At 38.9% G+C, this 24,740-nt stretch overlaps 1 protein-coding gene and 1 pseudogene across 7 annotated transcripts in view; one reads left to right on the forward strand and one right to left on the reverse strand.

Moving 5' to 3' along the window:
• Nucleotides 1-619: 619 nt before the first annotated feature.
• Nucleotides 620-24,740, reverse strand: part of ATP13A4 (ATPase 13A4) — a 112,021-nt gene continuing 87,900 nt past the window's right edge. For 2 of the 7 annotated variants that reach the window (XM_038583725.1, XM_038583724.1), the window contains exons 24-30: nt 22,833-22,929; nt 21,222-21,294; nt 15,425-15,596; nt 14,232-14,425; nt 13,034-13,122; nt 9,663-9,743; nt 620-4,155 (exon numbers count right to left, since the gene is read on the reverse strand). In XM_038583725.1, the coding sequence (XP_038439653.1) occupies nt 3,943-4,155; nt 9,663-9,743; nt 13,034-13,122; nt 14,232-14,425; nt 15,425-15,596; nt 21,222-21,294; nt 22,833-22,929 (919 nt within the window). In that variant the 3' untranslated portion in view covers nt 620-3,942. Of the gene's footprint in view, nt 4,156-8,849; nt 9,065-9,662; nt 9,744-13,033; nt 13,123-14,231; nt 14,426-15,424; nt 15,597-21,221; nt 21,295-22,832; nt 22,930-24,740 lie in introns of those variants that run through there. The other 5 variants (XR_005383915.1, XM_038583723.1, XR_005383916.1 and 2 more) reach the window with 5 other exon arrangements.
• On the forward strand, nt 15,897-19,785 carry LOC102151378 (annotated as a pseudogene).

Below are 24,740 nucleotides of genomic sequence, written 5' to 3' on the forward strand. Positions count from 1 at the left end.
CTGCTCACACGAAGTAGACTCACAGGGCTCTGGTTATAGGATTTTACTCCTCAGCTATGGGAGTTGACCTTTTCTGTGATTGATGATCAAATTCAAGAGAACTTCTATGAGAACTAAAAACCCTTTCTGGAAGCAATTACACTTGTGACAGCAATCCATTGGGTAGTTGCTTTGCCTTGCTTGCCTTCTTGTTTCTCAGTACTACAAACATTTCATCCAGGAGAAACAACATGGGAGAGTGACAGAACAGGGAACTCTTTGGCAGAAGTTCTGTGTCTGAATGTAGCTCTAGCTCCCCTATGCCCTTGACAAGTTACTGTGACTTTTGGAGGGTCTGGAGGATAGTAATCCTTGCCCTGCCTTCCTCCTATGATTGTTAGGAGGTTTAACTAGGAGAATGAGTATGAATGTATTTTGTAGACTGCAGCGCCCTGTTATAAAGCAGGGAATAATTGTATCTATAGTGTTAGGAAATGCCTAGAACTTTATAAAGATGTTTCTTTGATTCAACATTACTGGAATAGACCGCACCATTTTGTTAGCCAGAGTGAAAGACTTCACTGCAGAGAAGGAGAAAGATTGATTTTAAAACACTAGAATTATAGATTATACTTGCCTCTTTTGTACAGAATAATTTATTACGGCATAAACTAAATACAAGGCTCTGAATAATCACTTTCTCATTCATCACATCTGCAAGTGTGTACATACACACTTCTGTGAGCTCATAAGGACACAGATGGCACAGACATATTTCCATTCTCAGATCATTACATGTTTAGTGAGAAAAGCCCAGAGCAAGGGTTCCTTTCTGTGGGCCAGAGCTGTGTACCTTGGAGTAAACATATGGTGAAACTCTTAAATTATTAGGATCAGATGAGTGTCCTTTTCTCCTCTGAGTCCTGGTCAGACAAGTGTATTTGGTGCAGGTAGCTCTGCCCTCAGTTTGGGGTACTCTCTCATGTCCTTCACTGAAATTTTCAAACTTCTTTTTCTATGAAAATACACACATCAGAAGTATTCCCCAGCTGTCAGTTTGGCAATCAGGACCCATCAGTGGACACCTGTTTTCTAGAATCTTATCTTCATCAAAAGCCCCCTTCCAAGGCACAGAGCACAAATGGGCCCCCTTTCAAGCCCATTTGTCTACACTGTAGGACCCCAAAGGGCTGAGAGCCTGTTCTCCCCAGCCCATCTCCTCACAATAGGCAGTCTGATATTCTATGTGGGCAGTGACGATGGACGGTTCATATCATAGTATAAAACTGAGACATGTGCACATTAAGCCTGGAAGGTAGCTTGCAGGTAATTAAATTCCATCTGATACTTGACTTCCATCTTTAATTTGTCTTTGGATATCCACTTGTACCTCCAATGCCATGGAGCACACACCTCATGAGGTCACCAGATTCCATTTCTGTTGGGACAGTGGTCTTTGTGTTAGACTGAAGCCATTCTCACCATGCCCTTTACCCAGTGATCATGCCACCTGGCACAGGTGGGAGCCTTCTCTCCCACGGAAACCCTTCAAGTATTTGAAAACAACTTTTACATCCCTTGACTACACCCTGTCAGCCTTGCTTTTCCAAGTTAAGCATTTTCTCACTACCTCTAAGAGATAGTTTATTTCAAGTACAGTCTTCAGAATAAATCCCTTTTGACAAAGATTTTAGATTCAATCCCCAATTGAATCACTTAGGACCAAGGCAAGAGCAACTCAGAGTCTCAATAGACACTCATAGGTTTTAGTTTTGTTTTGTTTGGAATATACTTGCATCCCAAGCCTGGCAGGATTCCTGGCATTTATTTGAACATCAGGCCCTGGTATTAGCAACAGGTTGCCTCATTCCACCTGGCAAATAAGAAACTCATTCTTTGTTTGACTGTGAGATCACCCCAAACACCCTGCCCTGCTGAAGCTTTGTAATTAGGAGGTATTTGGAAACAACAGAAGGTTTGCTCAGAAGATCTGTGTCTGAGGCCTGGGTCAGCTTGCCTTATTCTGAATCTCAGTTTTCTCACCTGTAAAAGTAGATGATAAGTCCTTCCTTGCCTAAGTCCTGAGAATCATGCAATTCAAATGAGCTAACGGAGGTGACAGCACCTGGTAAGGAGTTCTTCTAGATATGACTGCACATGTTGCTCTTGCCCATCACTAGGTTGTAGACCATCTCCAGCTTGCCCTGTCCACAACCCTCCACTCTTAAAAAATGAGTAAGCTATAAGTCCTAGAAAAAGACATTCAGGGCAACCATATCACTGCTGAGGCTAACTTTTAAAAGGAAACATTTCCTTCTGGACCAAGGAAGACAATCATTCTGACTATTTAAGTGATTCTTCACACCCTATTTTAAAACCAGAAGCAACAAGGTACTTTCATGGCTGAGAAACATCATGTTCTCAGAATTATCTATAGCCACAGAGCCTCCAACCATGCTCAGGAATTCGCCAGGGGAGGGAATACTTGTAGATGCTATTGATAAGTAACAAAGCTAGCCTGAGACCCACCCACTACCTAGAACATTCACTTAGGATTTGATTTTTGTAGTGAAAATTCTGCTTTTGCTTTAAAATATTATTTGTGTATTTTATCCTAGAATTCAGAGTTGTCTGCTGAGCTAACAGAAACCTGGGTGTTTTCTATGCCAAATTAATCTAATATAATAAAATTATAATAGTGATAAAATAAGGGCAATTTTTATTTTCTGAAAACTGAAGCCTCAGATTTAAGAAATGTGTAAATTATGTAGGGACTTAACATCAATGATAACATACAATGTTGTAGCACAAGACTATCTTTTCTCCAAAATAATAGAGCAGAGGAGTGGAAATACCTCGAGTTGGACAAGTGAGATGTGGAGTTCCTAAAACAGGAGAGGCTCACAGGAGCAAGAGATGCAGAGCTCAGAGAACAGTGTCAGTATTTCTGGAACACAAGTTGGATAAACTACATAATTTGTGGGGCTGAGTGCAAAATGAAAATGTGGGGACCTCTGTTCAAAAATTAAGAATTTCAAGATGGCAACAGCAAAGCATTAAAATGAGTGTGGGTCTCTTCTAAGCATGGCCCCCTAGGTGATGGCACAGGTCATATGCCCATGAAACCAGCTCTAAACTCAGACTGTACTGTTCAGCTACTTTGCCAAGTCACTGATGAATAAGATGTGAGTAGTGGAAGAGATGCATGCCTCTTTTGGGATGAGGCAGTGGAAAGCCCTTGTGTGATCTCCAGACTCTTCCTTCCCCATCACAGTAAACATGGAATCCTTGTTTTCAGTCAGTGGGACTGACAGATTGAAGCAGTCACCACTCGGAGGAGAGCTAGTCGATAGAATCACCTGGACCACAAAAGAAACTCTTGTGTGGTAAGCCACTGAGACAAGGGAGTGGTTTGTTATTGCAGCATCAGCTTTGCCCATCCTTACTAGTACATAGGGGAAAGCCAGAAGCAGAAGAAAATGTCTCAACCCTGAATGTACTATAAAGGAAAGGAAACCAAACAGTGAAGATTGGTGTGATGGTTCCCATGCATTTGTTTTTCCACCAATAAAATACAAATTCAAAAATGATCCTTCACTATGACTACACATAGTGCTATTTTCTCACAATTCATTTAAAAAATATGTTATCTAAGAAGAAAGATTATATATTCTTCTTGTCCTTTAGCCTCTCAGGCTCTTGGTCAATTGCCATCCTTGGCCCATTCTTATTTCACTAACACCATCAGTATTTTCAGAAGCCAAGAGGAAAGCACTCTTCTGGGGCAGTGTTCTGCTCTGTAGAAAGTATTTTATCAAGTAGACTCTAATTTGCCACCACGATTGGATAGGGTTTTTGATTCCAAAAACTCCGTTGATTTTAGAAGAGTCTATTTGCTTGAAAATCACTGAAACTCATTCCTTATGTCATTGTTTGTTTGTCAACTTCGATATCACGCTGGCTTCAGAGTTGTTCCTCATTGCTCTCAAATACTGGATTGCTGTAAGACACTCCACTTTCACACCCTGGCGTGTCAGAGTAGGACATTTGGTTTAGCAGCGGCCAACTAGGGTCATTTGCCAAGGTCCTCTGCAATATCCGATATTGGCTTTTTGATTGATAACCGAAACACCTTTTGAATGACATCCACAGGGCTCGGTTTTCAATGATGGCCTCCTGCAAAACAAAAGAGTTACTCTTTACAACCAGAGGTCAAATATTTCCAGGTGATGGCCCTCCACAGACCCTAAGAAGGAACCACCACATTGGTTGCTAAGATCCAGCCTGACAAAACACTTGAGGCCTGAACAGACAATTTCAGTGTGGTTTCATGGGTTAGGTCTCAGCCTCTCAAACTTTTCCACTTAAGGAAATCTTCTGGCAGAAGAGAGAGGTACATAGTTTCAAGAATCTGGAAATAGCTTGAAGTAGTCTGCTCAGGGATGAAATTTCTTCTGACTCTCATATGCAAATTAAATTTAAAATCATTCAAATTCTGCAGTCCACTCCATACCACATCTGTATTTGATTTACTATAAATTCACTATAAAATATAAAATTTTATATTTAGAATTACCCCTAAATGGAATTACCCTATAGAAAGATGTGGCTTTGGTGTGCCCTAGCATGTAAGTGCATAGTTGTGAACATAGGTCAGTAAAATTGGAATACGCAGCCTTGGCTGGACAGATCTGGATTCAAGTTCTAGCTCTGACACTTAATATGGGCAAATTAATTACCTTCTCTGAGCCTCAGTGAGTAGAAAAAGGAATTCCTTCCTTTTATGTTTGTCATAAAGTTTACATAGCTATCCTCAAAATGCAGGGCATGGCATGGCATAGGTGCCTCTCTTTCCCCCCCTTCTGAACTATTTATTTAACAAGTGGCTAATGCACTATGTTGACTGCGGCCTCTGACCTTCACCTACAAATATTTCATCGCAATGCATTTTTTAAGAATACAAAGGATTTGTCTCTTTGGAAACATTTTAGACTGACTTTTTATTTCATCGGTTATACTAAGCTTCAAATAGAGCCCAAGTTATAACTTACAACACAGAGTGCAGGAGAGATTATTTTGTTAATTTTTCATTTGTATCATATGTAGCCATAAAAGCTAATCATCTTAGAAGCTATCATGAGAGAAACAAAAAGAAAAATATGAGAAGCCTGCTGTCCCACAAAATTAGAACTCATTTTGGTGTCTGCCAGTGGTATCTTTGCTAAATGAAAGAGTCAATTCTATGGAATTCTACAAGGAACTTTGCCAGAGTAGTAATTTTCCTAAAATCCACCCATCTTTGACATTTGAGTTCCTTTGTCCATAGAAATAATGGGAGTAGCTAGTCTTAGTCTTTCTCTAAAAATGGATCATCTGCTACTAGGCTGCTAAAGACCCACACAGCCATTTAAAGAGCATCTTGCAAACCTCAGGGCTCACCTAGTCAAACTTGTGATTCTACTTTCCCACACCAAGATTTTTTTTGTCCTTCTTAATTAACAAGAGAACAGTAGTTCTCCTTAGAGCTAGAATAAGGCAGGATCATAGGTATCCTGTTAATGGTCTTTAACTTAGCAGGTTTGAAACAAAACAAATGAAACAAAGCAAAACACACACACACACAACACACACACACACACACACATACACCCTCACAGACAGACTTTAGTGCTGTATGCCATGCATTAAGTGTTTACAGAATTCTAGAATTACATAGAATTATGATGACCTGTGTCACTTTGCTGCTCTGGAAAGGGAAACTAAAGCACTGAGAAGTGATCTGTCCTGCCCCTCTATATTAAATGTAGAACTAGAAACAAAAGGAAACCCTTTAAGAATTACCATTTCTTAAAATAACAGAAAACAAAACTTCAGATTGGCTACTAAAGTAATTCATACATACATATACAAAATACACATAAGTAATAAAAAAGCGAGGAGAATTAAAGCTATCCCTGTTTACTCCTCTGCCTTTTATTTGGAGGTTACATCATGAGAAAGCAAAGTAAGGATAAGGTTCCATTCAAAGCTGTTTGCTGGGCTGCTCTAAGATTAGGGGTAGAGTCACACATCTTAGTGGACCAGGCAATATTCAGGACTGTACAAAAGGAGGCCAGCCATCCCTCATGCCTCTCCCCCAAAAGCTCTCTGGACCATTTCTGTCACAGGCCAGCCAGGTAACATGGAGTTAGCAAGCCCATCCTAAGAATCTCTAGCATCTGCTGTCACACATACCTACAGCTACCTGAGGAAAATATCTCGTTGCATCCATGACAGTCTAGGGTCTTCACCTACTCTGCTAGGCTCACCGCGTAAGGCAAGAAATCTCAGTGTCCTTAATTCTCCATTGCTACTGCCTTCACCATAGACTGAAATGGCTTTGGTTTGTTCCTGTGTGCCTACTGACAGCAGAAGGGTAACTTCAAACAACTGGAGTCTGCCGTGAAAGAGCCAGTGGGGGATGGGAGCTGGGATCCCACAGTGTTATTTCTCAGTGTGAAAGTTCCTGGGAACCCACACTAAACATCCATACCTGTCTCCATTTCTCACTGGACAGAAGAAACAAAGGAGAAACTTAATCTTTCATGAGTATCAAATTACCCTCTCCATCTGCTGCAGGTGAGCAGTGTCACTTCTTACATTTCATCACTGAACCAAACTTTACCCAGCTTCTATGAGAATAAAGCAGTTTAGATACTGGAGGTACTGAGATGAGTTCCTGCCAGCATAATTTATATCGATACACAAATAACTGTGGTGTTTATCCTCTTGCTCACCATAAAGTGTGAACAATCAACAAGATCATCAGAATCCGCCTCACATTGTGCCCTAGCACATGACACATGGTCAACAACTGTCTGTGGGAAGAGTGAGTGAGCAGAAGAAAGCCTAAATGATTGATAGATTCAAAGCAATTCTAAGACCTTCCACAAACATCTAGCCTTCTAAAATGGAGAGGTGAATCCTTCTGCCTATACAAACAAGCTAGCTATTAGAGGGTGGTCGGGGTATGCTACTCTTAGGATTTCAGAGTGTCTTCAAACTGAAATCTCAATGTTCTCAGTAATGAAAAACCTGAGATCAGATGCTTATGTAAGGAAAGTGCTATTCACCCAGTAAATCCAAAAAAGCAAATGGATAATGCTGGCCATATTTTGCCTTTCTGACATTTCCTTGGGAATCTACAAGAACCTCCCCTATCCCCTCCCCCAATAAGACCATTTAAGTGTGTGTTAAGCAACTACAGAATACTAAATAAAAAGTTTGGCCAAAACCAACCATGAAGCTGCAAAAAAAAAAAAAAAAAAAAAGAAAGAAATACTAAGTACCACAAGAGATAATATGATAATAATAGTTGATATTTATTAAACATTTACCATGTGCTTTTTCTGTGTTCAGGTTTCATGCTACAGTAACCCTATGAGGTAAGATACCCTTATTATCACTGTTTTTCAGATGAAGAAACAGAAGCACAGAGAAGTGGAATAGCAGGTGCTACCCAGAGTCAGGCAGCAAGAAAGGGTGGAGCCAGGATTTAAACTCAGGTTGACTACTTCTGGCTTATGTTCTTAACTGCAAATATTGTAGCAGTTGAACGGCTTCCTTCCTGGCAGACTTTGTTGTTCAGTTACCCTATTGTGCCTTCCTCCCAACTTTTTCCTGTCCACCTAAAAGGAAATAACTCACAAATAATCTAAGCCAATCTGTCTAATTTTTTTGGCATAGATCCACTCTCCCAGAATCCTTTTCTACTCAGGACAACAATAAGATACAGTTCCAACCAATGAGGCTTAAGAGACTGGGTGGCTGTAGGGAATTATTTTGTTTCCTCATAAGAGGTTCATATCTGAGGGGGAAAAGCTTGCTGGTGCCTCTCCTTTCATTTTTTTCCTGCATTAAAACGGAGATGCTGCCCAGCTACGTAGAAAATATCTGGACACCATAAGCAATACACACAAACATGAAAGGTCAATATCTAAAGATGGGGAGACAGAAAAGTGAAAGGTGATTCACAACAACACCATTGAGTTACTATACCAGCCCTGAAACCACTTACCTCCAATCTTCTTAAGTGAGTCAGTAAATATCTTTATTGTTTAAGCCACTGTTATTTGCCTAACCCATCTATGCTTTGGGAAAGATTCGTGAAGAGGATGGTACTACAGCCGTGCCATGGAGGATGAACTAGCATTTCAATATGCAGACATGAAGGCAGATGTACTAGAGAGAGGAAATAATGTGATCGTGCCAGAGACAAGATACACACATAAAGTTATCCCTTAAAGGGCAAGATTCACCCTTCCGCAACTAGGTTATGAGGATACACATGTATCCTTTATTAACTTGGTGGCTTTGGAGACCCTATGGGCTAGCGTGGTATTTCTCAGTATGGTTCCTTGACCAGCAGTATCAGAATCACCTGACAACCTGTTAGAAACAAAAATGTGTGCCTATTCCAGGCCTACTGAATCAGAAGTGCTGGGGGCCTCTGCCCCTCTCTCTCTCTCTCTCTCTCTCTCTCTGTGACTATCATAAATAAAAAAAAAAAAAAAAAAAAAATTAAAAAAAAAAAAAAAAAGAAGTGCTGGGGGAAGGGCTGGGCAACCTGTGTTTTAACAAGTCCTCCAGGTGACTCTGACACCCACTCAAGTTTGAGAGGCCCTGGTTTTGCATACAGAGAGAGGCTCCAGTACCTTAATTCTATGCCCTGATCTGCCACCAGCTCCTGTGCATTTTTTACTTTGCCCAGTATGGAAGGTTCTGCAGGGAAATCAGGTTCCAGGTACTCTCTGCCCGCTGTGAATCGCTGGAACAAAGCTGGATTTGCAACCAGAAGTAGGGGTGGGGATGGATAGAATCCTGATGCTCACCTCCCCTTTGACATGGATGCCTTTTCTTGGGATGCCCCCTGTTCTCCAGTAGGCTTTGAAGAATGGAGAGCTTGTCTAAGAGAACTGAAGGAGGAGAGACTGAACCATGTAGCCAAAGAAATAGGAAGCACAAACTCATTTTACTGAGGAAATGGAGCAAATGGGAGATGAAGAATAAAAGCCAGGAAAAGCTCACTATGAATCTTATTTCCCATCTGTAAAGTAAAAGTAATAGAAGTTGTTAAGTGCAAGAAGCCAGACACAAAAGGCCATATATTATGTGATTCCCTTTATGTGAAATGTCCAGAATAAGCAAACCCTTAGAGACAGAAAATAAATTAGGGGTTGCCAAAGGGTAAAGGAGGGGAAAGGGGAAATAAGGAGCGACTGCTAACAGGTACAGGGTTTCTTTTGGGGTGATGAGAATGTTCTAGAGTTAGTGGTGATGGTTGCACAACTCAGTGAATATACTAACAACCACTGAATTGTACACTTCAAGAAGGAGAATTTTATAGTATGTGAATCATATTTAATTTCAGAAAAATTAATTGAATTGGTCTCTATTTGTGGATTTTAGAAACGAACAGGACCTTGGATATCATAATCCCATTCTCTCCAGGTCCACTCTATAGATGGGTAAAATAACCCCTTGTTTGGAACTCACCAGGGGAAAGCACCATTGCTCATGTGGCCGAGGAAGGGAGCCCCTTACACTGCTGAGTCTGATCAACTAAAGCTGTTCATTTTTTCAGACTCCCAAAGAATGCCCTGTCCCTCCCTGCTCCAAATGATCAGCAGCCCCAGGGCACTTACCTCCACAACAAGGGACACAATGAAATTGGAGCTGAGCATAATGATGATGTAGAGCCTCCACACAACAGGAGTGCAGAGCAGCTGGTGAGAGATGGAGAATCACTGTTAGTTTGAAGACAAATACTAGAAAAATGTTCACATGTTCACGGTGTACATTTTCATAGGTCATAAATCATGTATGTGATATAGACATGTGTGTAGGTGTATGTCACATACATACATCTTAGATACACATACGTATATATAACACATATAATAAGGCGTATATTTTTATGCATGTATCAAACAATACGGAAGGATTATACTCCAAAATTCCAATGATTTGTAAACTAGGATTGTTACTCTATTTTATCTTTCTTTCTTCTTCTTATTTTTTGGTTCCCCATAATTTCTGAATTTCCTGAGATAAATGTGATTAAAATGTGATAAATTTAATAAAAGTAGTTTTTGTTTGCTTGCAGTCATTTGCTTTTATGAGGGAATACAGGAATGTGGTTCTATTTCTCAGAGGCTCTGAGGGTACACATGTCAAACCTCCACAAAGGGCACTGTTGTCCTCTTCTCTCTGGTTCCACATCACCCCTCAGCTGAGCCCTGCTCTTTGGGCCTTGAGTCAGGGCTCACCCTTAGGACTGTGTGTACAGCTGCATGGATGGTACCATGATGAGGATAGTCACCAATGGAGGAAGTGGGGCTGAAATCAAGCTGTCACTTCATGCCTTTTTTCCCAGTTTCTCTGCATCTTTCCCAATTCCTCCCATGCACATTATATATATAATGGATGGATAAATTAAGGAATGAATGGATGGATGAATGAAATGAAACCAAACGCATACTGCTATACTCAGCACTGCTTCATACACTGCTTTCTACGTGGGGGGGGAGGGGAGATTAAAATTGGTACAACTCCATGGAGGGCAGTGCTAGTAAAATTAAGAGTTCAAAACCATTTCTTGGAATTTATCCTAGAGATATATTTGTACATGCCTGCAATGATATATGTATACTGTTATTTCATTACAGCTTTTTTTATAATAGCAAAACATTGGAAGCAACCTAAATGTCTATCAATAGGGAACTACATATAAATTATGGTATGTATTAGCAAAAAAAAAAAAAAAAGGAATGAGGAAGCATTATGAACTGTTACAGGACAATTACCAAAATACACTGTCACATGAAAGAACAAGGTGAGGAACCATGTGTGTGGTTGTGGCTGCCATGAACACACTCCATGCAGGTTTCCTACTGGGGGAATAAGTGGCAGGTGCTCCAGTGCTACCCTCGAAATCTCCACCACGCTCACCTTAAGGCCACACTTCCCAGGGTTTACTCAAAGCTAATAACTGAGGATGGCACATCTTCTTATTGCATTCATTCTTGTGAGACACTAGACACCTGTGATGGGCAACTGTGGCTAGGCTTTCTTAGAGCTGCACTGCAGTCTGAATCCCTACTCATCTGGTCCTTCTTCCCTCCTTGCCTCCTTCATAGGGGTCAGACCCACATCATAGTGTGGGGCCCTCCCTCTCTTCTTCTGGCTTCCTAATGTTCTTTTCCTTACAGGCATTCCCTCCACAACTTGCTTACACACCTCATCTCACCTTGCCATTTCCAGCTCAGAAGACCTGGACGAATGTAATAGTCTTCTACTACTTGTGTAAAAATGTGGGAGGATATACATGTCAGAAATATATATGTGTGTATGCCTTTGTATAAAATATACCTGAAAGTACATAAAATAAAGTAGTGTCATCAGTTGCCTCCAGAGAGGAGACCTGATAGCTGGGGAAAAAAGATGGGAGGATATAGAGTTTCTAACTTGAATTTTAAACTGTGTGAATGTGTTTTCTATTAAAAAAATCATGCAATTTCTTAAAAAATGAGCAATAACTAGACAGCATGACTCCATTTAAAATAAACTTCATAAATCAGTCAATGCACATTTATAATATATGGTTTCAAAGATAGAAGGATATAATGAATAATGGTCACAATTTTCTTTGCCTGCATATTCACTTTCTAAAATATACCCCCAATTTTGTGCAATAATAAGAAAAGATAATTATTTTTAAGGTGAGCAATAATTCTCTGCAGACTCATTTGCAGTCATGTTGGCAATGACCCCACACAGGTTCTCCCCAAGCTAAACAGACTCCCTATTTTCTTGTACTGGAGGAATCACACTCTCCATAAGAGTCTTGACTCATAAAGAATGTGACCAAACCCAATATGTCTTAACCCTAACTTCTACAGGATTTAGAAGTTCTAAGTTACTTAGAAGACTAGTGGGCAAAGACTACCTCCATGAATATTTACTCTAATTCATGGACATATTTAACAATAGTGGCAATTACAGGTTTAACACAGTGACACAATCATCAAAATGAAAACCAAATGTAGACATTAGTTTGTATGTCACATGTCAAGAAGAGTTTGTGAAGATTTTACTGGTTTGCAATAACTAGACAGCATGTGAGCTCCCTGTGCTCATCTCCACATAGGAACCTAATCTAAAACAATCAGTGAGTCATTTATTGCTATTATGTGCCATAGGCTATGTCAAGCTTTAGTAATATGAGATGAATAAGATAAATAGGATAGGATCTTGACCTTCATGAAACATGTCTTTGAGATGGAGAGGTGGGCAGGTATGTTCACATAGCTTAAGTAATAAAAGCTTAAGCTAAGTAATAAAAGCTCATTTCCTTTCACCATCTCTTCTCTATTCTATTTATTGGTCTAAAGGATATTTGGTAATAATGAACTAATGAACTTCTAATTCAAAAGTATAGGTTAAAGGAATAGAAATATATATTTTTCCATGCTCGAAAATTTGTCTCTTAAGGAATTTGAAATTTGTCTCAAAGTGACACAATTTAAGAGAGTTCATGAGGTAAGGTATGGGTCTCTGCAAGCAAGTTTTGCAGACATTAAATATGAACATATAGACAAACATGTTTTTAAAGAGATTTTTTAAAAAAAGACATAAATACAGATTTGAGGATTAGCGGAAAACATGTTATAGGCAAACTGTTTTCAACAACTTCACAACAGAAGCATTTAGAAAAAATTTCTCTCACACACTTGAAAGAGAATATATATAAATAGATTTTTCCATTCTTATAGGGATCTTTTAAAAGAAAAATGTTCAATGTTTCTGGAATATTTGAAATCAAGACTAGACATAATCTGACTTCCTGGCCTGTTTAAATAGAAAATATGAATAAATTCAGCATTGTTTTTAACTTCACTATTCCAAAAAAAAATCAGTGTCAAGAATCTATGTCAGTTGCAATCGTGACCTGCTTCTTGAAGTCAGGGTTTTATACAACTGTAAACCATCATTACATCCCAGAGATAAGACTTACATCCAAACGCCTATATAATTCTGGAATATCAGCAAATAGAATGAATAGACACACACTCAGCTGTATGACCAGCACAAGGACAAATATATCTGAGGAAATAAGAACACAAGCTATCATTTAGAGAAATCAGAGTATAGAGCGTCACATCTATTGATAGACATATTTTATATTAGCACTGATTAAATTTACTTGATTTCTACATCCAAACACAGCATAATAAATGGAAAGTACTCATTTCAGTGCAATGGGTCTCACCTCCACAATGTCTATGCATGTCCTTGGGGCAAGTGGAAATTTTCACATACATGTTGTAAGTTTCAATTAGTAAAAGTGGGAAATATAGAGAGAGCAACACTGACATAATACATTTTCAGAAAATGCCTTGAAGACATTTAAGTATCTGAGTCTCTAAAGAGACTGCAGGTGCAAAACACCTGCCTCAAATCTTTTTCTGGAAAAAAGAGGGTTGTAAATAATCAAAAAGTTTAAATTGCAGTCATGTACAGGTCAGCATTTGACTGCTTTTTCATCCCAAGAAGGAGAATGGCAACATAGTTTTCTCTGAACAAACAAATTTTTATGAGGATATTGGTTCTTCAATTTGTGCTTCTAAATTTTTCTAATTAGAGAGATAGGGGTAACATACAAATAAATGTCCCAAGTGCTAACCAGGTCACCCTCTTCTCCTAACATATTCCCCATGCCCACCCAGAATGTAAGAAGAGGCAGGTACTTTGGCTCAACGCTTTCACAATCACTGTGGCCAGATTCCTACAGACTGGACCCACTCCCACCCTGCCAATGACACAATGCCATCTTAACCATTGTCTTCATGACAGGACTCATGTTCTAACTGAGTGCTGTGACATTTCCTCTCTACCTCCTCTCAGATGAATTCTGACAAGTACTGACAAGTAAGGAAATAAATGAGCCATCCCAGTTTGGAGTGGTGCCATGAAAAGACACCTACAGACAAACTTCTGGTGAAGGAAAGAGGTAGAGAAGGAAACCCTAGAATTTAATGCACCTTTGAGGGAAGGAGCAAAGGATGAGGCTGCACAATGTGTTTTACAGAGCCCTAGAGTAGAAGTCAGGAGACACAAGATAAGCATCAACTCTGCAGCTGCTCCCTGAGTGACCCTGGAATGTCTGTTCCCTCTGGTGATCTCTCACCTTGATTTAATACAGTGCTACTCACAGTTTGTATAGATGGGCTGCCTAAATGGTTTTCCTTTAGAGAAAATAAGAGCCACAATGATACAGTTGATTGTTCCCAAGAACCATATGGTAGTGTTCTCATAGCTTGTGAAGGCACCATTATTTCCAATTTTTCCTGGAGCAGTTGGAGAAATAGTTAACTTTGAGATACTTTCATTTTGCAGTATGCAGGCACTAAAAAAAAAGAAAAAAGTAATGAAGTAAGATGGTAGGTCTTTATGGAACATTTATATCTACAGGACTCCATGTCCTTAGTGTAATTACTTATACTTTGGGAAAGAATATACTGGAAAGTAAAAAGAAGGAAACCAGCACAGGTAGATCTATATTTTGGATAGATAAATAAATAAAAAATAGATAGATGATAAATAGATAGATGATAGATAGATAAGCAAGTTATTTATTCAATAAATTGGATACCCATCATGTGTATTTTGGCTGTGTGGGAAAGATGTGAGTAAGCCATGATTCTTCCCTCTCATGGCTTAAGATCTCTAAACATTTATAAATAGGGTGACCATATAATTTGTCATCCAACAAGAACAGATTTGAGTGTTAAAGGAAAAGACAAATATCATCAGAAGAACTAGTAGGTGCCAGAGGAGACATGGGTAGGGGAATTGGGAAAAGAGATAAAGAGGATTAAGATATACAAACTTCCAGTTACAAAATGAATAAGTCATGAGGATGCAAAGTACAGCATAGGGAATATAATCAATAATATCATAATAATGCATGGTGACAGATTGTCACCACTTACCGTGGTAAGCACTGAATTATGTATAGAATTGTCAAATCGATAGCTTGTACACCTGAAACTAACATAACACTGTATGCCAATTATACTTCATTAATTAATTAATTAATTACAAATAATTTCATTGTGATATCAGGCTTAAAGTGAGGCTTCCCAGGCAAAGTATAAGCATGGTCACCCTAGATATAAAAGATGGTCATAGATCATTATGACACAAGACAGGCAGAGGTAAGTGCCAATGAATAATATCCTCAAACTGTGTTATAGAGAAGAGATCACCAGAAATTTTCCCAAGGGACTTCAAGAAGTCAATGCTCCTAGGAGAATGAAGAATGATTTGCCTCCTGTCATAGGGGCCAGATGACATTTGATAGAAATTAGAATGTGAGATGCTGGAATTGAGGCTGTGATAGTACCTGTGCATCTCCATGGAATACCAAGGCTGCCTCTGAACCAGAATGAAGCCCACAATGTGCATAGCCAGGCTGAGAAGAATGTTGAAAATCACAGAAAGCAGCAGAGGTGGAGAGATCAGCCGTCCTGCAGGCCTGAAAGGCACCAGCTTGGGGTAGGCACCATTCAAATTCACTACAAAATAAATTCAAGTTTCATATTTGTGAGAGCAGGAAAATGTTGTATTCTTCATCAGAAGAACAGTATAACTTCTTGGGCCCATACATCCAAGCAAATTGACAAATTGAAGTACATCATTGTTTTGAGGGAACAAAACAATGAATGGATTCCAACTCAAATCATATGAGGAATTCCTAAGAGAGTAGATAGGACAATCATAAGGCATTTTTTATTTTTGTCTATTGAATGAGCAAAGGCTATCAAATTATAGGTGAGGCATGATGAAATGCATACTCTCATAGACTGCTTGGGGGAATGTGCATTGACACAAACCTTCTGCAGGGTAATTTGACAATAAATATGAAAAGACTGAAAGCTATTCATAGCACTTGACACAATCATTCCTGGAAATTTATCCTAAGCCAAAAAAAATCAGAGATGTAGAAAGATGTTCATTACTGCATCATTAACAGTAAACTATGGTACATCTACATAATGAAACAATGTGCAGTCACCAAGAAGTAATGCTTTAAAAAAGTCAATGACAAAATGAGGAATGACATCAAAAAAGTGGCAGAGCAGGCAACTCCTTCCACAGAAACATTGAAAAACAAGCAGAAACTGTCAAAACTAACTTTGTCAGAATGCTGAAAAACAAAGGTTTACAGCAATCAAACAAACATTGAATCAAGAAAAAGGCAACTTAAAAATGGTAGGAAGGCTTTGTGTCATTTTAAATTGCCTTTGCCCTACCCCCTTCTCAGCTCAGTGACAATCTCAAAGTTGATCATTCACACTCCTAATGTGGGAAGGACTCTGGTGTCTGGTTGTCTGGTCACAGAAGGGGAAGAGCAGACTTCATCACAAATTATTGTATAGATCTATTTTTACCTGTCTGGGGGTTACCTGAAGCACTGGTGCAAGGCACTCATCTCTATCTCACCTAATCCAAAACTTAACTCAGGGCAGCAGCATATACTGTTTAAAAATATTATAAGGCTAACCAACTACCTATAATCACCCAGGGCAAAAGAGGTGAGACATAAAATAACAGCTATTATAAAGAAAGGCTAAAGAAAGTTTCTTTGGGAAATTAAGGCACTCAAAAGCACCTGTGTATATTGGGGACTATAGAAAGCCATGCACACACCTAAGGCAAGATACATGCTTAGAAAAGACCAGAATAGCCCCTCAATTTCCAGCTCTGGATGATCTCTGCATTCAGCGTAAGCCTGCTAGGTGTTGAAGTGCCCCAGTGAAGAACAAATCTGCAAAGACTGGGAGAGGTTCTTTGCTCATAATTTTAAATTCGTAGAAGTCGAGAAAATCTTTGTCAAAACACTAGCTGAACAAAAGCTAAAGCAACAGAGATTTCATTGACCATACATAATAACTGATAAAGTCTTTGCATAAATAGTTCAGGGAAGTCAGTAAATAAATGGACTATGACAGCATTCAAGAAATAGCAAAACAAAAACCACAAGCCCTAGGGAAAGGGATCAATCTGATTTTCAGAGTTATGACATGGTAATATTTAATGGAACAAAATAAATTGACAGAAATCATCTGGGAGGAAGCATGGACTTTGGACATATTGGACAAAGACTTTAAAACAACTGTTTCAAATCAGAAAGCAATGTACGAACTAAATGAAAATATCAATAAAGAGAAAATATGAGAAGGTGCCTAAGAACCACAAAATCTTATTAGAAAGCATAGAGTAAATCTATAACACCTTAGATTTGACACTGGATTCTTATATGTGATTCCAAAAGGATGAATTATAAAAGAAATAAATAGATACACTGGACTTAACTATAATCAGAAATTTTGTATAACAAAGGACATTATCAAGAAAGGGAAAAAAAAAACCCTACAATGGGAGAAAATGTCTGCAATAATGTATCTGAGAAGGTTTTAACATCCACAACATTTGAAGAACTCTAGAGCTCAACAACAAAAGACAAAAATCCAGTTAAGAAATGAGCAAAAGAGTTGAACAAACATTTCTCCAAAAAAAGATATATAAGTGACCAATAAGTATGTGGATATATGCTCAACATGATTAATTATTAGGGAAATAAATTCAAAGCCATAATAAGATACCATTCTGTACTGACTAGGATGTGAAAATAATTTAAGTAAAATAACAAGCGTGGATGAGACTATGGAGAAATTGAGATACTCATACATTGCTGGTCAGAGTGGAAAATGATATATACTCACTCTAGAAAATAGTTTGGGCATTTCTCAAAGAGCCAAATATATGATGACCATAGGACCCAGCAATTACATTCCTATGCCCAAAATAATTAACAATAGGGACTCAAACACTTTATGCAAATAGTCATTGTAGCACTTTATAAGAGCCAAAAGGTGAAAGCAGCTCAACTCCATCAACAGATAAATGGATAAACAAAATGTGGTATATACATAGAATGGAATATTACTCAGCCATAAAAAACAAATGAAGTTCTGAGACATGCCACAACAAAAGTAAACCTTGAAAACACTATGCTAATTGAAATAAGCCATATAAAAGAACAAATATTGCATGGTTTGATTATATGAAATATCTGAATAAGGAACTTTATAGAAACCAAAAGTAGATTACAGATTACCTAGCAGAGGCTGGGAAGAACAATGGGGAGCTGTTATTTAATGGGTACAGAGTTTCTGTTTGGGGTGATTAAAAAGTTTTGGAAGTAGACAGTGGTAATGGTTGCACAACACTGTGAATGTCATGCATGCTCCTGAACTAGACAGTTAGAAATGTCTAAAATGGCAAATTTTATGTTATATACATCTTACCACAATAAAAAAGAATTAAAATATGTAATGACATTAAAAGATTTTAGGGGAAGGGAAGGAAAATAAGATAAAAACAGAGAGGGAGGCAAACCATAAGAAACTCTTCTTAACTATAGGAAACAAGCTGAGGGTTGCGACACGGGAGGTGGTGGGGAGATGGGGTTACTGGGTCATGGGCATTGAGGAGGGCACATGATGGAATGAGCACTGGGTGTTATATGCAACTGGTGAATCACTAAATTTGACCCCTGAAACTAATAAAATACTATCTGTTAACTTTAATTTAAATAAAACCTAAAAAAAAGTACTTATAAAGTTAAATGAAAAAAAATGTATGCACAACTATCTAGAGAACATAATTCAGATTTCTTCATTTATACGTATACATTAAAATGCTTTAATTGGTTAGTTCTGAATGGTAGAACAAAGGTGGGTTTTTTTCCTTTGTCATACCTTGTGATGTTTTCTATCTTCATTTTACAACGAATATGTATTAGTAATCATAAGAACAAAAATAATCAAGTTATTTATTAAAAAATAAAGAAAAACCTGGAGATGCCTGTTATTGAGCAGGGAACAATCATGAAAGAAAAGAGGGCTGTTTTCAAAAATCTGGAAGAAAGACTGTCCCAGGGAGAAAACTCAGATTACCCTATGCCACTGCAATGGCAGAACAAAGGTGAATGGAAGCTACACAGAGATAGGTTTGACTTGAAATGAAGAACTCTCTTAACAGTATGGACTGTCCAAAGGTGTTCTTTCCAGAGATTTGGCAAGTATTTAATGAGCCCCTTGGATATGTTAGGCACTGTCAATAGTATCAATAGCATTGGGAACATAGCAGTAGTCAAGACAGACAGGGTGCTGTTCTCATCACTCACGCACACTGGAAGAGGGAAGGCAGGAAAATGCAAGTAAAATATTGATAAATATAATTTCAGATTGTGAAAAGAGCCATACAAGAAAAAGAGAGCACAGTTGTGCTTTCTGCCTCTGCTACCACCATTCGCCTTTGAAAAAGCTTGTGGCAAAGGGGAGCAGAAAAAAAAGAAGCAAGTTCTGAACTTTGCCCTTGACTGCACCCACCCTGTAGAAGAGGGACTCATGGGCACTGTCAGTTTTGAGCAGTTTCTTCCAGAGAGAATCAAAATGAACAGAAAAGCTAGGAATCTCAGTGGAGGGGTTTTAACTACTGAAAGGAGCAAGAACAAAATTACAGCAATGAAGTATCTCATCAAAAAATAATTGAAAAAAAAAAGAAAAAGAAAAAGAATATTTGAAGAAGAATAATCCATGTGATTGGTTGAGCGTAGTTGCTAACAGCAAAGAGAATCATGGATTGCATTACTTCCAGGTTAACCAGGACAAGGAAGAGGAGGAAGATGAAGATTAAAATTCATTTATCTGGAATATTTGTATGCGTTCTTGAATAAAACTTGGGAACAAATAAAATAAAAATAGAGCACAATTATGTGATAGAGAATAATTGGCTTGGTGACTACTTAAAGTGACCTTCCTGAGGTGGTGACATTTGAGCTATGGTCTGAATAATAAGAAAAAGTCAAAGCCATATAAAGATTGAAGGGAAGAGTGTTTTAGGCAAAGGAAATAACAAAAACAAAGGCACTGTGGTCACCATGAGCTTGGTAGTGCTCAAGAGAGTGAGAGACCAGGGTGCTGGGAACAAGGGAATAGCAATGTGGTTGGAAGTAAAGGCAGAGAAGCAGGCAGGGGCCAAACAAAGCATTTTAAGCATGTGGATGACAATAAAATTTACTTTTTAAAAATAACACTCTTGCTACCCTTGGAAAGGTATATAGGGGTAAGGGGAAGCCAGATCAGTTGTGAGGTTGTTGCAGGAATCCACAAGGGAGGTGACATTGCTCTATGACAATGACTACAGAGCTGCATATTGAGAGGAGGGATGCAGGATGGCTTCTGCAGGTACAGCCAAGGCTGTGAAAGGTAATGAAAAGAGAAACTAAGGATGACTCCAGGTCTTAGTGGTGTTATTTTACTAGGATGTAAGGAAAGGAATTTTTATTTGCTTCTTTCTTTCACTGATGTGTTCCAAGTGCCTATTCCAGTAAGTAACACAAACTAGGCACTCAGTCAATAGTCAATGACTTTGCTGAATATCAGATCTGGTACAGGATAAGAAAATATATTTATATGCAGATAGGAATGATCCAGCAGACCAGAGAAAAGCTGATGATGGTGGAGAAAGACATGATTACAGAAACAAAATCCTTGGAAGGTAGGAGGAGGTAGTATTAAAAGTACAAGTGCAATTGTTGGCATTTATTGTAGCAGGAAAGCAGAGAATATGGTAAAGATGATGGGGAGTGGGTAAGTGGGGGAATCCTACGGCAGGGAAATTGGGGGCACAATTCATGTCAATTAAGAGGTGGCAGTGAGAGTGGCCTAATGGCAAGATAACCTTTAATCTCCATTCAAAACCCCAAAAGGCTAGGATTTAAAGATGGAAAACATAAACGCCATTCAGCTTCTATAAACGGGGTGCATACTGAAGTCAGCATTCTTGATGTTCAAGGTGCATTTTTCCTTTTAAATGTTCAGTGACCATTATGGAAGCCCCATATTTTGTGCAAAACAGCAAGATGACTAACCAGATTTTCCTTTGTTAACACTTTTCTTTTAACCTAACACTCAAAAGGAGGGATCCTATTTCCTCTTTCCCTCTCTGTATGTATCCTCGGGAATGAGTCCCACAATCCTGAGGCTATAGCTAGTATCCCTCCTGATGGGCCTTCTGGGGCAGAGGGAAATATACTGAGGGGAGCAAAGAAAGTTTTAAACATGTCTTACTTGTTATGCCAATAAGAGTTGTGATGGCCAGATCCTGGAACAGAAACTGGTAATTTGAAAGGCTGTTTGTCTCCTAAAAATAAAAAGGAAAATGACTCAAAAAAAGTTGTGACCCTCTGGATGAAGTCTGATGTTAACTGCATTCATTTTGTCACTGCAACATAGGATTTTACAAGGAGATGGTGTGGCCAGGGTCCTGTCCATGTAGGTGAGAGTATCAAAGACAAGGCTGTAAAATGCTCTCTAGCCAGGAGGCTACCTTTGTGTGCTTTCTGGGCTGAGTCCTTTGTACATCGGTATCCCCTTATTGAGGGGGACATCTTACTCTAGTAGATTCATCTCTGATCTCTTTTCTTCCTGCTAGCAGAAAAGTCAGGGTTTGGTCTGCCACAATAGGACAGTGGGTTCCCAGGAGTAGCAAGTGATAAATACGTGGTGATCTTACCAAAATTTTACTGATGGAAAAAGAGAATAACTGAACTCACTATTTGCATTCTTGGGCATTATTAGAAAGTCCTGATAAAGCACCTTGATATTCTTGAGAAAAAAGTGTTAAAGTCTTACTGATTTCAAGAAACTTGCTTCCTTGCCCCCCTCTACTTTAAGTGGAAAGGAATAATGATGACCCATGTTTAATTCTATAGCATGAATTACTGGGATTCCAAAATAGGGCCAAATTTACATACATAACTTCTCCTTCTCCAACCCATTCATTAGTGAGTGGGAAAAGTCATAGATAATCTGAAAATAACAACCAAAACCGTCAATCCGTCAATCCAGAAGCAAGAGGGCAGTACATAGAGATGAATCTAAGGAATCAGCAATATACTGCTTGTACGAGCTCATGAGAGTCAACTGCCAAGTTTTCAGGGATCTTTTTGAGCTGTTTGTTAAACACAGCCACTATAAAAACTTAAGTCATACAAATCTACCACTAAATACATTATGCTAAAAACAAAGCTAATAAATGACCCAAAACCAACGCTTCCTAATCATTATCCTACATTATACTGTTATCTACGCTCTTTAAGATAGTTACAACCCTTGTGTCTCTGAAGTGCAAGTACTACGTAATGGCATGCTATTGCATATCTCTTCCCAACTCGATGCTCAGTGACAGCCGTTAAGACAGCTCGAAACCAGCCATGGTGGGAGTATTTACACCATGAAAGTTGGCAAACATTAATAACCAGGGCTTGTCTTTCCAGGGAGAGCCGGCTATGAAACATTTACCAGCACCCCAATCAGAGAATCGTTTCTTTAATGAACAGTACACTGGAGTAGAGTCACACTGGACTTGGGAAGATAGAGACCTGGTCCAAGCAGGCAGAAGCAACAGTGAAAAAGAGGGAGTGTCTGCTGTGTTCTGATCCTCAGCTACCACTACTACATAAAAAGTGTCTGTCAGAGAGTCAGAGAATTAATACCATCAACTTTTCCTGCGTATATTCATCTATTTCTGATTTACTTTCAAAATAAAGGTAACTTTAGAAGGGCTGTTGGTGCTCGCATCTCCCCACATGCACTCTTCCTTAGAGGCACTGCAGACTGGGAGGGCACCACCACTCGTTTCAGTTCTCACTAACCAAGAGCTCAGGTCCCAAGTCATACCCAGTAGAGCAGCAGAACACCAACATACTGAATCATGCTGTACAGAGCCATGTACTTAAACATGCAGAATGAGGTGACGAGAGCTGCGCGTCCTTCCCTGTGTGAGAAAAGAAATGAAAAATAAGGAAATGAAAGGAATAGAAGGAAATGAGGTCAGTTACTCTGTGCTGTTCAGCTAAGTGCAGGAAAAAAACCTCAAAAGCCTGATTATTTGACTGTTTGTCTGACAGACTGGGAGCTGGCTTGAGCCAGTGGGAGCTGGCTGTCAGGATGCTAAAATGACTAAATTTTCAGGAAACACCGATTCCAGGCCAAAACCCACAGGCTTGGTTCAGCTATAGAGCCCAGGTTGAGTGTTAGTCTCTTCCTTTGTGTGGGGCCTTATGTGAACCCAGAGTAAGAGGGATTGGGAACTGGTCCCAGATCTCATACCTATGCACTGATGTCATTTGGAAGGTCAGTTTCCTTCTAACACAGTTTCTTCATCTGTGTGAATTAAGGGATTTAAATAAGATTGCTGACTTGGGGGCTATTTTCATGCAGGTGTTTCATTTCATTCAAATCTCATTTGGTAGGATGCCTGGGTGGCTCAGTGCTTGAGCATCTGCCTTTGGCTCAGGGCCTGATCCCGGATTCCCAGGATCGAGTCCTGCATTGGGCTCCTTGCATGGAGCCTGCTTCTCCTCCCTCTGACTGTGTCTCTGCCTCTCTTTCTGTGTCTCTCATGAATAAATAAATAAAATATTAAAAAAAATCTCATTTGGCAGTGCCAACTTTTTCTGAAACTGGACTAGAACAATACCTACAGTTAAATTAGTCACATATGGAATTTAAATAGACTGGAAACAATGAGCATCCTTGTTTCTGTTACTGTTGATTGACGTTGAGTAAATATATATTGAAAGCATAAAGTAGATTACTTATGAACTGTCACTTTTATGTCTTTCCTTGGAAAGAAAATAGAGTTTAAATTTCCTTCTGGTCATAATGTTTTCCTGGGATTCCAAAACCTGATTTCAAGATAGGCTTTTTCCTGTTTGGGTGCTCTGCTGCCATCAGTTGCTTTACCAGAATGTAGTTCCTCTTCATCTCTCACCTACTCAGAAATGCTTTCACATACCCCTCACCTATAGCAGCCAATTCCACCTCCCCAGCCCCCTTCCTACTTTTCTCATTACCCTGATTTATCCATGCATGTGTTTATTGCCTGACTTCTTCACCAGAAGAAAGCTTTATGAGATCAAGGGATGTGTGATTTACTTTCTTCTGGGTCTCCAGCGTCTCTACTAGTCCCTGGCACTAAGTGCTTACTCTATAAATATTTGTCAAATACATGCATAATTTTTTTAAAGATTGGGAGGAGCTAGCCAAATCATTATTTTAATGTGGTGGGAATAGTATGATATCTGTAGATAAAAGACATTTAAGTAAAATTTAATGTTTTAATAATTTCTAATCCTATATGGATGTTTGAGCTTGGGCACATCAATGAAACCTCAATTTTGTTATTTGCAAAAGAAAATAGTGACCATTCTTACATTTTAAGGCTATTTTGAAGCATAAGATAGTAGGTATTAAAGCACTTCACAAACTGTAGATACATGCTAATTGTAATAGCCCAAAGCGGCCACAATGCTAACCATCTCTATCATTCAAATAAAATATAGCAGAAGTACATATTCTGGGAGGCAGAGATAAAGCACCAGGGGAAATTTTAGTAGAAGCAGCAAAAATGAATAAATATTTTGAAAATATTTGGGGATGGGAAGGATATTCCAAAGAAGCATAAAGAGTCAAGAGGAAAAGAGAGAAAGTGGGCAAGAGAAAGCTTCTGTACATCCCCCATTATAAAGCATCTAATCAGTGTAAAAATAACAATAATAAGAGTATGAACTACATTTTCAAAGG

The sequence above is a fragment of the Canis lupus genome, chromosome 34 (assembly GCF_011100685.1).
Source record: "Canis lupus familiaris isolate Mischka breed German Shepherd chromosome 34, alternate assembly UU_Cfam_GSD_1.0, whole genome shotgun sequence".
NCBI classification, from domain to species: Eukaryota; Metazoa; Chordata; class Mammalia; order Carnivora; family Canidae; genus Canis; species Canis lupus.